Here is a 15,768-nt window from a genome sequence, read left to right as displayed (position 1 = left end):
ATTGATAATAATTGAAAAATTAAAATTTTCAAATATAAAAAATGGAATACTGTTTATCAAAGTTGGGTGGGAAATACTCATGCAGCCTACATTTCATTGTCTTTTGTGTTGAAAAAAATGGATTACCATTTGATTACTGTTTTTAACATTATTATTTCATTTCAAGAGAACAAGGAAAGCAAAACATGTAATGCTTTTAAGGGGTTTTACTCGCTTTGAGTAGAGCTGAATCAAACCGAATTAGTTTAGTTCAACTAGATGTTCTATTTAATTTAAGTCAAATTCAAATTAAAGTTTTAGTTTTATTTAAATTTAGTTTGAATATTTTTTTAATAATATTATTTATTTTATAGATGATATTATATATCTTATCATAATACTATTTATACTGTTGATGCGTCTATAATTAGGAGTAGATACGAACTGAGTTGAGTTTGAATATCTTTTTATTTGAATGAAAAATAGTTTGATTCAAATTTATCAAGGGTGGTTTGAGTTCGGATTGAATGAAAATAGTTTGGTTCGAATTTATGACTCAGATATGTGTCTCGAATTCGTGGCGCATTGACAAACGACGTCACTTAACAATTATTTAACATAATTCAAATTGAGCTATGAGCAAAATTCGAATCAAATCGAGTTATCTATCTAGTTAGCGAGTCAAATTGAGCCGAACTCTCTATAGCTCAAATTCAGTTTGGTTTTAAAACGAGACGAATCTTTTAACTTGAACTCTGTTTATATTTAAAGTAAATGAATTCGAATCGAATTAAATTAAATTAAACTGATTTTCGAGCTCGAGTCAACTCAGTTCAAGTCCAACCCTATCTACAATGACATCTTTAATTAGTTTGAACGAATTTAAATTGATTATTATAGATTTGAGTCAAATTTAAGCAAACCTATGTTCGGATTTAGTTTAACTTGAATCCAACCTTAGTTGTGATGTGAAGGTGATTAATTTCAATTTTCTTAGGCAAACATGTAAAATGTATTTTCATTTTTCACATTTTCAGATTTTTTTTCTAATAAACATGTTGAATGCCTTTTTTTTTTTTCCCAATTGTTTTAATATTTTTTTAAAAGAAAAAACAAAACAAACAATCATATTAGATTGCATTCGAATAAACCAACTCTACGCATATCTAAGTAGAATCCAAACAAGACTCAATTTGAATTCGTTTGAGTTAGTAAAAAATATCTTTAAAAGGTTTTTGATGATATATATAATGTCGTTGAAGAGACAAATAAATTAAACTTGACTCAAACTAAAATTTCAGTTCGAATTCAAATCATTTGAGTCAAATGTAAACTTGAGCCTACTTCATTTGTTTTAAATTCCTTTTTTATCTTTAAGATTATTGTATCCTCTTTTCATTTTTAGTATTTTAATTTTTTAAGATTTTTAGAATTATAGCATGTAATATAGAGGATTAAAGTGAAAAGACCAAAATATCCTTAGAAACATGTAACTTCTACAATTTTTAACTGCTAATTGTCTTTATTTTCAACAGAAATAAAATTTTTTATTCTTTTTGTTATCGGAGAAATAAAAGTGTTGGCAGTAATGATAGTAATTTTTGGCTGAAGGGCAATTTTGTCCTAAAATATACCCTTTAAAAAATGTTATTCTACAAATTTTTTTCCTAAAAGTTATATATAAAAATGATACAATATTAAAATTTTGTTCACACTGTAAACCATAAAAATATTTTAACTAAGTACTAAGCTTGATAGTTCGTGTTAGTTCAAATTTTATGTCAATAATATTTAATTTTAATTTGATTTAAATTAAAATTATATTAAATTTTTTTTAATTTTAACATAATTATTTAATATTCGAATTGATTCGACCTAATCTATATTGATTCAAGATTTTTTATTGTTTTAACTTTTTTAAAGTGTTTTTATCTTTTTAATTTCTTTGCTATTAACAAAATACATAATATAATATTTTGTTTTATTAATAACCATTGTATGTTGAGATTGAGTGCTTCCTTCTGATCTATCTAGTTGTGTCGTCTCAATTACTTAACAGAGTAAATGTTTCTGTGTTATTCTATATTAAAACTTGCTTCAAATACATGTTTCAATGTTTGTCATGATAAGATCTGTATGATCATGCTATACATTAGAGGGTGAGTTGTGCTTCAGCGCTATGAAGAATATGAAGGCAAGGCTGGAAAATAGCACGCACATTGCAGTCAATATGAGTATGTCTTTTTCTAGTCTTTCATAGCTCAAACTTCTCACTGTTGCCAGTCTATCCCACACATAAGAACCATCTGGAAACCTTGGACACTGGCATTCTGATCCACAGTTCCTAGTATCACAGTAAAAACTGACAGCGGTCATTGCATTCATTGCATACTGGAATGGATTTGTCCAGTACAACCATTTGTAGAACTTTATGTCAGATAGGACAACCACCACTCCCGAAGCAGATACCCAAAGCGATGTTACTATCGACACAGCAAATGCAGCTAGTGTTGGCACTGGTGCTAGGAATGTGATCATCATCCCAAAATAAGTTACACTCAGTGTGAACATGAATAGCACAATCCAGTACCTTATGAATTCCACAGCTGATCCTGTTCCGATCCCTGCCAGGCCATTCCCAATCCCTACTACTGCAAGTGTTGCAATGAAAAAGTAAGGAATCTCTCCTACTGCCCATGATAGTGGATAAAAGATTGGAAGGTACATTCTAGACCTTTTCTCTCGAAAGTACACCAACCTGTCTGTGCCAATTTGGGGAATAACATTGTTGGCTGAGATCACGCCTATGAGTATTACTTGCATGTAGATGTAGAGTGAACGTGAAGTTGCACCGTATGTATCACTGTATTCAATTTGAAAATAAAGAGAACCCATCAGGAGACCAATCATGACGCATCCTGTAAGTCTACCGTATGTGTATTGTACATTCCTCCATAAGAATCTCTGGGTTCTTAGTAGTACCAAAACAGCTTGAAGAGAATATGGAGTTGGGTAAGTGGCATATGGATTCTTTGATTTCCTGTTCTTGGTAAACTTCTTTATGATGGAAATTTCATCATTGTTGGTCTCTTGCAAGGTGCTAGCCTCGTAAATTTCTGCAAAATTTATTGAAGGATTGCTTCTCTTTGTTATTCCTAAGCCAAGAGCCCCCATGATATAGCTAACTGGACTTTCTTTTCTTGAATACTGAGTCCTGCAGATTGATATAAAATATCCCAGCATTATGTCGCAGTTGGATCCTATGGGACCAAAATATACTTGATTCCCTTCCTTTGTTAGAATGAGAGCCAGGTCAAAGAAGGACAATGTTCGTGCATTAGGGTGTGTTAGAGAGGCAATAATGGTTCGTCCTGAATTTGACATTTGGGAGAGAATATTAAGAATGTTCAAAGTTCCTGTGGTATCAAGGCCAGAAACTGGTTCTTCAAGAAGGAGAATACTTGGGTTTGCTGCCAGCTCAACTGCAATGGAAATCTTTTTGGCTATTTCAAATGTCTTTCCAGTGGCATCACGAAGGGAGCCAACTAGTTGATTGCAATGGGGAAGTAAACCAAGTTGGTCAAGGACCAGTTCGACATGGATATGACGGTTCATGGGACTAATATCTTTTCCAAGACGAAGTGCAGCACTGAACTGAAGGGATTCTCGTACAGAGAGGTAAGGTTGGTGAGCATCAAGCTCCTCAACATAACCTATTAATCTAGAAGCAGCACCTGTCCTGATGTCACTTGTCCGGATATTGCCACTGTAGCTACCGATTAAAGGAATTCTTCCTGCTAAGCATTTGAGGAGTGTGGCCTTACTTGTTCTAGAACCACCTAATAGGGCTAGCATGATCTGGGGTTTAGCATAGCCTGCGATGCAACTGAAAACTGGCGTACTCTCATTTAATCCTTTGTTATACCTGATGCACAGATAACAGTGTGTTATTACATGATATAAATGGGCAACCTAAGAAGTTGATGAAGAAAACCTAGAGCACCTGGATAGATTTTAGTTTCCGAGGATGGAGGAACACACCTGGAAAATGACAGATCCTCAAATAGGAGAGTCACTGGCTCCACTGGAATGCCGAGTGCATTCTCCTCCATATCAACATGGTATTCATTAATCGTAGTATTTGATTGGTCATGTTCTGAATATAAGTTCTGTGGGGTAGAGTGCCTGGAAAAATCGTTAGAAATATTGCTATTTGCATTGCGCATCTGAAATTCATTCTCTGAATCATCATCGTCATAATTTCTAATTTTTGGAGTCTTTCTGAGATAGGGTAATGACTGGCTTGCTCCTGTGAATTCTATGTTATGTAGCCCCCATAATGCCAGGAAGTTGGCAAGCACTATCCACCCCAGTAAAATAGCATATGGTAGCCAAGTTCTCTTGGCATCTTCAGAAAGCTCACAAAAGGTCAGGTAAGCTTTTCCTGCAGTCATTGTTGGGAACTGGTCACAGAAAGGAAGTTGCCTAAGGTAGTTTGAGCAGGGGTCTCTGTAGCCCTCACTGAACTGGTATTTGCAAAACAGCACATTTGCCCAGTGAAGTGGATTTACATAGATGAGCCATTTCCAGTAAGTTGGGACATTGGATGGATAGATCACGAAGCCACTGAAGAGTAGGAAGATGGAAACTAATAGACCTGTGTGAAGCATATGAACCCGATTTAGTTGGTTACATAACCACCTTTGAAATGGATAGACAGGAATCAACATTCGATTTAGGTAATGTGTAAAAGTGTTGCAAAATGTGTTAAGGGTGATAAAGTGACTATGAGTATGATAGCTGAAGCTCAGATTTACTAGGGAAAAACATTGTAACTTTTACTAATGCTAGGATACATCATGTAATAGAAGTCTATTTATTCATCCTGTTGGTGTTGCGTTGCCTGAATTTGAATTGTTCAATCCTAGAGATCTAAGTAGTCAAAGTGATCAATTTTAGAAATATATATACTCAAAGTGTTCTTGTACTTTGGATAATGAAAATAACTGGCTTTTTCATGATTATATTCGGATTAGGTTTGAGTTTTTATTTAATCCATTTGCATTAATTTGCTTCTATGTCAAGCTCACTGATATACCTGCCAAACTGTTTCCAACTTCCGGAATTGAGGAGATGGCACTTAGAAAGAAGAAAACTGATGAACCAAAGTATGCTACCAAGAACAAGAGGACCAGACACTCCAAAAATGGTGCCATATTTCCTGCCAATGGTAGCCCAGCTAGAAAATAAATGCAGAGAGTGTACACCAATGCCTGCAAGAGTTACTGAAGATTTCAGTTCTGTGACTGCCATGATTTTTTCTAACGAGGAGAAGATATTGAAAACTTACTTCTATGAAGGTCTGAGGGACATTGACTATGCAATGAGCTACTACGTATGAAGAAGTCCTGAAAAATCTTTGTGCCCTATGCTTGTAAAATATAGGCCTTTGTAGCATGTATAAAGGAAGCTGCACCAGATTTATGAGCATTATGCTCATGGTGGATACAAACCCAAGTGCCCTTACTGAGTTCATTTTCTGTTGGTTGTACTGACCCCCAAGTTTGTAGAATAGTGTTCCTGCGAACAAGCCAAGAATAATTACCTGCAAAGTTGAAGCATCAATTAGTTTTTCTCTTATATATACTGAATTGTCTCACCAATCATCAGCTTTCTTCATGCATCTTTCCAAGCATTGCATAGCTTGAATTTGATGTGATTCGATGATTCTGGTGATCTACATTATCAGGGATACTATGGAGAATGTGGTTAAATTTAACCTGGAATAGTCTTAATTTGATTAAAGCATGAAGTCTCTTGGTGATCTTGATTTGTCTTCTGATAAGGGTCTTTGTAGATTTCCTCCATGTCTGCACAAAGGGCCCCTGAAACTGCTCCCATTGAGTGTGGTACTCTTCTTCCTATCAATCAGAAAAAAAACTTGGTCACATTCGTTTATTTTATCCTTTATTTCTCATGATGTGCTAGCTCCTGCTGGATGCTCTGTGACATTTTTAAAAACTGACATTTAAACCAGCTAATCATCCATATGTTGCTTGCTTATTAGTGTGAAATGGCATTTATGTACCTCTTCTCTGTAGCGCTCAACTTGGAGACGAATGCGACCTTGTTCTTGCTTCAACATTGAGTATACATGTGCAGCACGTTCACGCTTGGTCTTTCGAGGTCCAACGGAAAGGTACTGCATTTCTTCATTGTTCACAGAAATGGCTGTGACAACGTCTCCGATTTGGACCCTTCCTGTGCTCTCTATTCCCCCGGAGTGCTCTATCTTGGGAGAAACCTTGGCAACCACCAATTCTGTAAATGAATAACTCAAGAACGTGATCCATGAAATTTACATTTTGTTGGAAAAGCTGCAGATTTCTGACTTTATCACGACATGAATTATGTACCTGTATCTCTTCTCAGCTTAGCATCAACTGAGTTGTGGTACTTGGATGGCGTTTTAAGGGACAATCCAAGCCCAGGTTCACTTTCTACCCAATAGGTGTGCTTCATGTCATCTCCATTAACAATTCTCATTATGTCTTTGTAGTGATCTGAAACTCTGTAACACTCTAAAAGTTCATCCACGGTCAAGGGTATTGCTCCTAGAGTACAATACTGGGAACCAGCTCCAACTATGATATCTTCAAGAAACTCATGGGACTCCACATATGATGGCTTGACATACCTGAACAGAAATCAATCACACTTGTTTTAGTGTCCGAGTGGCATATTTACAATAGCATTTGTTATATCTGCTGAATCCACTTGTGATTTGTTACCCGAGTTTAGCAAAGTAAGGGATGGCATCTTGGCATGGCCCTTGGTACAAGATGTGGCCATTGCTAAGTAATATGATCCTATCAAAAAGATTGAACACTTCCTCTGATAGTTGTGTCAATGACATTATTGCAGAAGATTGCTGAATTCTGCTGATGGCTCTTACAGTATCAACAAGGTCATATGTAGCTGCTAAATCTGACCCGGAAAAGGGTTGATCATAGAGCATGACAGAATACGTTCCAAGTGCTAATTCAGCTGTTGTGAGCTTCTGGTGATCGATGTCTGAGATCTCTTCTCCAGCAAGTTTGTTTTCTATGTCTTTCAAGCTTAAAATTTCTAGCACATACTCCAGAAATGGATCTTGTCCCTCCACAAGTGCATGAGCGAAAAATTTTCTCATCTGTGGAGTGAAGTTCTCTGGCCGAAGGCCCTGAGTACAGTCCCTCGCAAACTCAAGTGTCTCTCGAACTGATAGAAACGATATGTGTCTGCAATTTTCACAAGAATTATGAAACTGTGTTGCTGAATCAAGACAATTGCCTTGAACGAAAACTTTTACATGTTTTACATGTTTATGGTTGAATAATTTGTCAGTTGATGGCAATAAAATGGACTTGCAGAAAAACTTACTTGTTAAGTTGTCCACTAGTGTAGGCAATGAGTCTGCTAAGATGAATTTCTGAGGCATATTTGTCATTGTACTTGACTGTTCCATCCAAGATAGAGCTCTTAGTTGATTTTACTGCTCCTGCTAAAACTTCAAGAAGACTGCTCTTGCCACTCCCTGTAAAATTTGATTTCTCGATGATTTTATACACAAAGAAATGTAAAATTTTAGGAATGGCAGAGAACCCAGGTGGGTTGGTGTGGATACCTAGAAAAAAAACTGATCACACTAACAGGGGAATCCTCAGAAAAAATCCGATATTTACATAGAGGTAAAAAAAATTTAATAAAATTATATATATAAATAATAAATATTAATTTATATATTAACGATAATATATTACTGTATAATTAAATAATTTTATATTGAGATAAAAAAATATTTACTCACATAATATGTTAGTATATAAATTGAGACTTATTATTGATTTTGAGAAAGTTTAAGGTCAAAAGGGGGACTGTGTATTAAAATGATCTTTAAAATATGATGTAAAAATAAATTCAAAGATTCTGGGTACAGGGCTTGGGCAAGTGTTGTCTGCCCAGTCAGAGATACCCTGGCTTGCTCGCAAAAGTCTCTGTTGGTATTGGGGTAGGAGGAAGTGTTATAGGAAAAGAATCATAACAGAAGAAAAAAAAAAAAGAGACGAGTTTTGGGGCTTACGTTACGTTGATCTTGAGCTCGAAGAACTGAAATTAATGCAAAGGCTATATGTAACGTTATCGATCATACTTACCTGGTGGCCCGAGGAGGAGGGTCATTGATCCAGGCATGATGTAGCCATCTACACCCTTGAGAATGTGCATCCATGTGGAGTTCTTGCCCTGGAAAAGAGTCTTGAGAGGACCCACAAAACACCCCACCAATTTATTTCCAAATGTTTCATATTCATTCTCTCTAATCTCTAACTTTTTTGAGTACTTTATCCCTGAAAACCTTACAACCTGCAAAATAAGATGATGAATCACTCTTCACTTTCTGCCAGTAAATCCTTACTAATACTATTACAAGTTGTCACTTTGGTTAGGGGCTCAAGTTTGTATGGATAAAAACTCGAATTTGTTTAGATTAAATTTGAGTTGAACTTAAATTAAGAGATTTTGTTTATTTATGAAATTGAGTTGAACTCAAAATAGGAGTTTGATTTGACTATAGTTCGATTCGAGTCGTATCAAACAAGAGTGAAAATAATGTTGTTTCGCACATTATTATATTTAAAAAATTATTTTGTCAATGAATCATAAATTTAAACTACAAATTTATATTATAAACTTGAACTTCAAACTTAGGGATCGAACAAAACTCAAACTATCTTTAATTTTAGTTTGGCAAATTTGAGCTGAAAAGTGTTTAGACTCAATTCAATTTGTATTCACACTTAATTTATAGTTAAAAGTCTATTATTAATTATCTCAAAAACGGTTATAAATCAATCTATTTGAACATGCTAATTAAACTAATTTGACGAAGACTCAATGGTTAATTCAATCCAATGATCATCAGTGTATCACCAAACCACAATTTTGCTTGGTTATACATTGTTTAATTTTTTATTTAATTTGTTCTAATTATATAATCTTGAATTATACTAACAATTTTAATGTCCTAGTTCAACTGCTAGTTTGACCAATTGATTGAGTCAAGGTCGATTCAACTTTGAAAACATTGATCCCAACCAACAAATTTTCTACCTCATCATTGTGTATTACAATTCTAATTGACATAAGTAGGAGAGTAGCTAAGATTATATTTTAATAACGGATCTTAACCAGGTCAAAGAACTGGTTTTTAAATTGATTAATCTGATTGATCGGATGAATTAGTAATATCAGAATAATAAAATTAAAATTGAAAGAATATAATAATACATATAAATAGAATGTACGAACTGAAACAGTAGCTTGTAATTTGTAATATGATTATTAACTTTTTTTTTAATTTCAAAATCACCCAATACGGTGTTACTATTTTAGTTTGTACAAAAAAATTTGTATACTCAAATATAAAGTAGGCTTTAGTTGTATTGATGTTAGCATAATGGTCAAAGAAGTCTGACGGAACGATTGAAATGTGGTTTAACAATTCATCCAATTTTAACTTTAGGTCTATCTAATCTAATAATTAAAATAAGTTTTAATTAAAAAATAAACCAAATTAATCATTTTTTCTTGATTGGATTGATCGATCCAATAAAGGTTTATAAAGTTGGAATATACAAGCCATGACAATGAGTCGAACGAGTGTTTATAGGAAATAAACTTCTCTCTTGGTAATATTTTTTATATTTTATGGGGTATTTTCTTCTTTTTATTTTTTTTCTTTATGTTAAAATATAATTATATAGGCATGCATTATTCCTTTTCAAAGAAATTAAAACAAGTACATCATCGATTTAAGAATTAATCAAGTCAAACCTTTTAACAAATAAATAAGGCCAGCAAAAAAAAATTAAATAATTAAATTTTCAACTAAATTATTAAATTATTGCCATAGTCCAAATTAAAGAAGTGCCAGAGGAGAGCTATCAATATCATACTAAAAAACTAGAAGAGACAAAATAAAAAGATCCCTTCAACCCAAATTAAAGATCCATGGCTTTAAATAAAGTAAAAATTTAAATTTCAATGATATTATATATAAATAATCTGATGTGTGATTATAAAATTAAATGGAATTATTTTTTATTTTATTTATAATTTAATATTACGTGATATATAATGACATGTTAGTTAGTTTATATCTGTTAACGCGTAATTGTTTGAACCTAAAATATTACTATACAATCGTTTATTTTGCTAGCAATTGATAATAGCAAAATAAAAATTTTCGTCTGACTAAGGGTGAATTCGATCTGAATTAAGCATAGTTTGTAATTAAGCTGACTCAAATTCAAACTTGTTTGCACTAGTGTAAAATGTCACTAGAAGGTCGCCAACAGATTAACAATGTTGTTAGAGGATAAATAATCTTATTAGTAAGATGAATAATTTAAAATTAATTAGTTCAAACTTAGTGACAAATTTAATTCGAGCTAGGTAGGAATGAATCTATCCGTAATTCTGACTCTATACACGAAGGGTGATTATGAGACAATATTGTACTAATTCAAACGAGCTTGAGATAAGCATTATGGATTTGATCCAGACCGAATCCACCCGTGTTCGTGTGATTCCAAAAAAAATCTGTACTGCTAAAAAGCTTTCATAAATGTATAAGAAAAAATTTACCTGCTGAGGAATCGGAGGTGTAATTCTCGCCATGTCTCTGAGATAACTAACAAAACCATCTTTCATCAAATAATCCATCCCTAAAAGCTCTTCGCTGTTCTTCTCCTCCTCCTTGTTCTTCTTTCTCATCATAACTCCACTTTCATCATCTTTTTCTTCTTCCATTTCTTCAATCTCAAATAATGCTTTGCCAGCCTCTTCTCTCAACCCATGCCTCTTCATGCTCTCATACATTCTCAACGCAACATCCCTCGCTGTTTTTGGCGAAGCCTTCTCAATCTTTTCTCTCACTTGTGGCGACGTTCCAAGAGAAACTTCATGCATAATCTCACCACCTTCGACACCTCCAATGGCGCAGTTGGTCGTCTTATTAGTTTCAGAGCGCTCGTCAACCTCACCAAGCCCCGTTCCGTTGCCAACCCATCTCATGGGACTTGAAGGAGAATAATCTTTTGAAGTTTCTTCCATTTTCTTTCAAGTTTTTCCCTGGAGATTTTGAGGTATTTCAAGCTTTATTTGTTTGTGAGTGAGGATATATATATATAAAACTAAGTGGCTCGAGCTTTGAGTACTTATATAAATTTTCAGATAATGTGTCGTTATATTACTGAGTAAATTGGATACTCAAACTGGATGTATATAATTTTTTTCGGTCAATTTTTTATAGTTAATATTTAATATACTCTCGATTGGATAGTAACGGGTATAAATATATAATGATATTATATGTATAATTTTTATATACAAATAATAATATATTATTATATAATTATGTATTTTTTATTTTATTTTTAATATTTTATTATCCAATTATATGATGATATGTCATAATTTATATACAAAAATTATACATATAATATTATTCATAAATTTATTAATATATCACTATCGAAGATTAAATAATTTTATATTAATAATTAAATAAATTAATTATTTGATAACAGATTAATTATTAATATTTTTATCCGATAATACATGTAATATTATTTATTACTCAACGTTTTATACATAATACATTTGTTTTGGAATTCAATTTGAAGGGAAAGTCGAGGAATTTAATTGAATTTAAGTACAATATTTTGACGTAATTCTATCGCGAAAGTCGGCCTGTGAAGTGCCACTTGGAAGAAGCAATATGTGAATGATGACAAGGAGATCAAGATAAAATCAATATATATATATATATATATATATATATATATATATATATATATATATATATATATATATATATATATATATATAAAATCCTAGAGTTGGTAGAAGTTAAACTGGTTCGAATTCGTTTGTTCAATTCAAATGAGTATAAAATGAGTTTTGTTTAGATGAATTCGAATTTAAATTTGTGTATAAATTTGATATTATCGAACTTAAGTTTTATAAGGTATTTAGTTCATCAAACTTGTGAGTCTAAAAAGACTTGATTCGAAAATGTATAAAAACTATATATATATATATATATATATATGCACACACAAAAGCTAAGAGTTGGTCACGATAGAAGTTTGGCTTAAGCACATCTATCAATTTGGTTTGAATGAACTCAAAACTTATTGAGCTTAAGTTTGGAAGGTGTTGAATTCATCAAACTTAAAAACCTAAAAAAATTAGATTAAAAAAAGGTTAAAACGTCATTTTTAATAATACATACCAATTTAAGCTTGATTACCTTTCAAGCCGAGCCAAATTCAAAATAGTTTGAACGAAGCTCATCGAACTTGAACTTAACTTTTTTTAGTCAAATCAAATTCGAGTTTAATTTATTTGAATCTAATTTTATGTAAACCTTGATATAAAGTTAATTTTTTAATATTAAAAATCGTAAATTATTGTAACCAATTTTAGTCAATGCATTAGATTAAATTGAATGATATAAATAATATATGTATAAAATTGAGTAAATAATGTTAAATATAAAATTAATATCCAAATTTTAAAAATTAAATATGTGATTATTTATTTATGTGGCAACTTTAAATCAAGATAATGATAAAAGTATATAACTTTTTGGCCAAATGAAACTAAGGTTTGCTGAAATGGATTCTTCCATTTTAAGTTTTAAAAAATTAAATTTCCACCCATTATTTATTTTTTTTAAATTATGTTTAATTTTTCTAAAAATAATTATTTATCTTTAATTAAAATAATAAAATTGCATTAACACATAACATAAATATCAAAATATCAATATATCTTATTAATTTAAAAAAAAATATCACTTAGATATTTAAAAATAACAAAACTCTAACCAACTTTAAATTTTTTGTATTTGTTCTGTCTTTTTTTTTTTTGTATAATTGTCACTTTTAAAAAATTGAGAGGTATATTAAATTTTAAAAAATCCCTTATTTTTTTTCAAATTTATGAAATCCCCTTAAAAATTTTATTAACACCCTTAATATTTAAAATATTATAGTTTACTTTCAAACATACCTCGCTTTGAAATGGAAAGTTAAATTAAAAAAATTATAAAAAATAACTCATACTCTCTTTTACTTAATATAATTCATTAACAAAAGTGAATAATCAGTGAAAATTGGGAATTTTAAAACTCTCTGGCCTAACTTTTTTCAGTTAATATAGTTTGACACAAAAATAGTCACATCATTTAGGATACTGATAACCCTGTTTTAAATACTATACTTTTGCTTCTTATTATTTCAAACAATAAAGTTATATGTATTCAATTATTTAGATAATTTCATCATTTAATTGTATAATTATGAATTAAGAATAAGGTAATATTTAAATATATTATAGAATATCATTTAAATATTGAAAAATTAATTATCGTTAATTAATGAAATATGTTTTAAAAAAATTTAATTAATTGATAAATATTTATTTATTAAAAAAATGCAATTTATGTCATTTTCTTTCCAATTTTTAAAAGATATCCTTCAAACAATAATACATCCAAATTAATCCAACGCAATTTCGGTCTCCTTACACCTCGGTAGAGTGCAATTTATTTGGTAGTTATCTACGACTTATCATAAGTAGGGTTAGATTTGAGTGAGACCGAACTTTAAAAAAGATTAATTCAAACTCAAATCAAATCCAGAATGACAAAGTCATGATTGAGTTTTGCTCATTTGACTGATGAATAATATTGTTGAAGAAAAAGAAGATGAAGAAGAAATATCAAATAATAAGATTCGACAAAGAAGAAGAAGAAAGAAAAATGCTGGTGAGACGATATTGACAAAGTGAGAGGGTTTGAGTTGGACCAAATAATGATCTGAGTTCGAGTAATTTGAATCGAATCTATCCCTAATTATTGATATATAAGAAATTAAAATAGGCCTACAAATTAAAGAAATACTATTGAAGTTTTCATAGAATTGACCAAATTATTGGGGTTGATTCAGTCTTATTTAAAAAAAATAAATAAACAAATTAATAACTTGGATTTTCAGCCTCTAATATTTATTAGGTTTGAATGGCAGGCCTCTTATGTAATTTTCTAATCTTTATGATCCTTTCTTGATATAAACTTGTCTTATATTTTACAAATTGTGATGACATTTATGTATTTTGACCATGTAAAAATTACATCATAGGAGCATTAAGCGTAGGAGAAAGGAGAACTTAAGAGAGCTAGGTTCGATTTGAGTGATTTGAGCTAAGACTAAATGTGTTGAGTTTAAATTGACTTGAATTAATTTCTGAGTGAAATTATTTTTTAATTGAGTTTAAGATTTAATTTGTCAATTTCAAGTTGATCTCAAATTTCGACAATTCTAATAAACATTATTTAATAAACTTTAGTTAGAGGACTTCTTCGTTTTTTTTTAAGATTTTATAAAAATTTAACATATATTTTTTAATAACTTTAATAAATTCTTTTTTTCAATATAAGCCATTTAAAGCAAGTATGTTATTATATAAAAGTTTGGATTTAAAAATTGTGATAAAAATATTATTAGTACATCTGCAAAAAAGGGATATTAATTAAAATAATCTCATTTTTTTCTTTGTATAAATATGTAGTTTTTTTTTTTGTTATACATATATACTCTAAAACATAAAATATCTGAAATACCTTTAGGTTTTTACTCATCTTGTCAAGACTCACTCAATCAAGGCATAAATTCACTCAACCAAAGCATAAAATAGTACACTTGACTGGTCAACCAACCTACTTGGTGAACCTATCCGGCCATAGCTAGTTGGCCAATTCATCTGATCAACCATTTGATGAACCTTAAATTCCAAAATTTTTTTCTTTTAAAAGTAAAATCAAATTAAAAGGTAATTATAATAGTATAACAAAAAAAAAATGTAGTTAAACGTGTATAAAAAAACAAAAAAATGACTATTTTAATTAATTTCTCAACAAAAATATACTTATTAATACTTTTGTTGATTGAAATAAATAATATATGTATAAAATTGAGTAAATAATGTTAAATATAAAATTAATATCCAAATTTTGAAAATTAAGCAATGTGATTATTTATTTATGTGACAACTTTAAATCAAGGTTTGTTAAAATGAATTCTCACCTTTTATGTTTTAAAAAATCAAAATGTTACCCATCATTTATTTTTGATAATGAAATATGTTTGGTTTTTCTAAAAGTGATTATTTATCTTTTATTGAAATTATAAAATTGCATTAATACTTAACATAAATATCAAAGTTTCAATATACCTTACCAGTCTAAAAAAACTATTGCTTAGGTCTAGAGACGTCAATTGAGCTGGGTCGAATGGAGGCCCAATACGAAGCACATAAAAAAAGCACGATATGAGAAAACCCGATTCGATACTGTAGTGTACCGGGCTAGGCCCATGGGCCAGGCCTCGGGTTTTAATATTAAGCCTATGAGTTGATCCGACCCGACCCAATACTATTTAAAAATACATTTTTTTTTTTAATTTTTGCTGGCAGAAGCAAGGCTTCTGCCTTGTTCTGCCGCAAGGTAGAGGGAAGCAAAAGCTTCTGCCTTGGCCTTCTTTTTTTTTTAAATTTTTTAATTAATTAATTATTTTTATATAAACTTATTCAATTTTTCTTCATTTTTACTTTTATTTACAAATCTCTTAATCTCAATTATTTCATTATATTTCAATCTTATTTTCTCTCATCAATTATCTT

At 30.9% G+C, this 15,768-nt stretch overlaps 1 protein-coding gene across 1 annotated transcript; it reads right to left on the bottom strand.

The window, feature by feature from the left end:
- Window positions 1-1,992: 1,992 nt before the first annotated feature.
- On the bottom strand, window positions 1,993-11,133 carry LOC123208455 (ABC transporter G family member 39-like). The gene is made up of 11 exons (XM_044625992.1): window positions 10,666-11,133; window positions 8,175-8,382; window positions 7,402-7,645; window positions 6,771-7,259; window positions 6,396-6,676; window positions 6,068-6,300; window positions 5,760-5,900; window positions 5,330-5,584; window positions 5,078-5,252; window positions 4,021-4,636; window positions 1,993-3,904 (listed from the first exon to the last, which is right to left on the bottom strand). Exons 1-11 carry the CDS (start codon window positions 11,131-11,133, stop codon window positions 2,125-2,127), a joined length of 4,890 nt encoding a protein of 1,629 aa, XP_044481927.1. The 3' UTR covers window positions 1,993-2,124.
- Window positions 11,134-15,768: the final 4,635 nt, after the last annotated feature.

The sequence above is a fragment of the Mangifera indica genome, chromosome 2 (assembly GCF_011075055.1).
Source record: "Mangifera indica cultivar Alphonso chromosome 2, CATAS_Mindica_2.1, whole genome shotgun sequence".
Taxonomy (NCBI): domain Eukaryota; kingdom Viridiplantae; phylum Streptophyta; class Magnoliopsida; order Sapindales; family Anacardiaceae; genus Mangifera; species Mangifera indica.
This window is presented reverse-complemented; position numbering and strand designations above follow the sequence as displayed.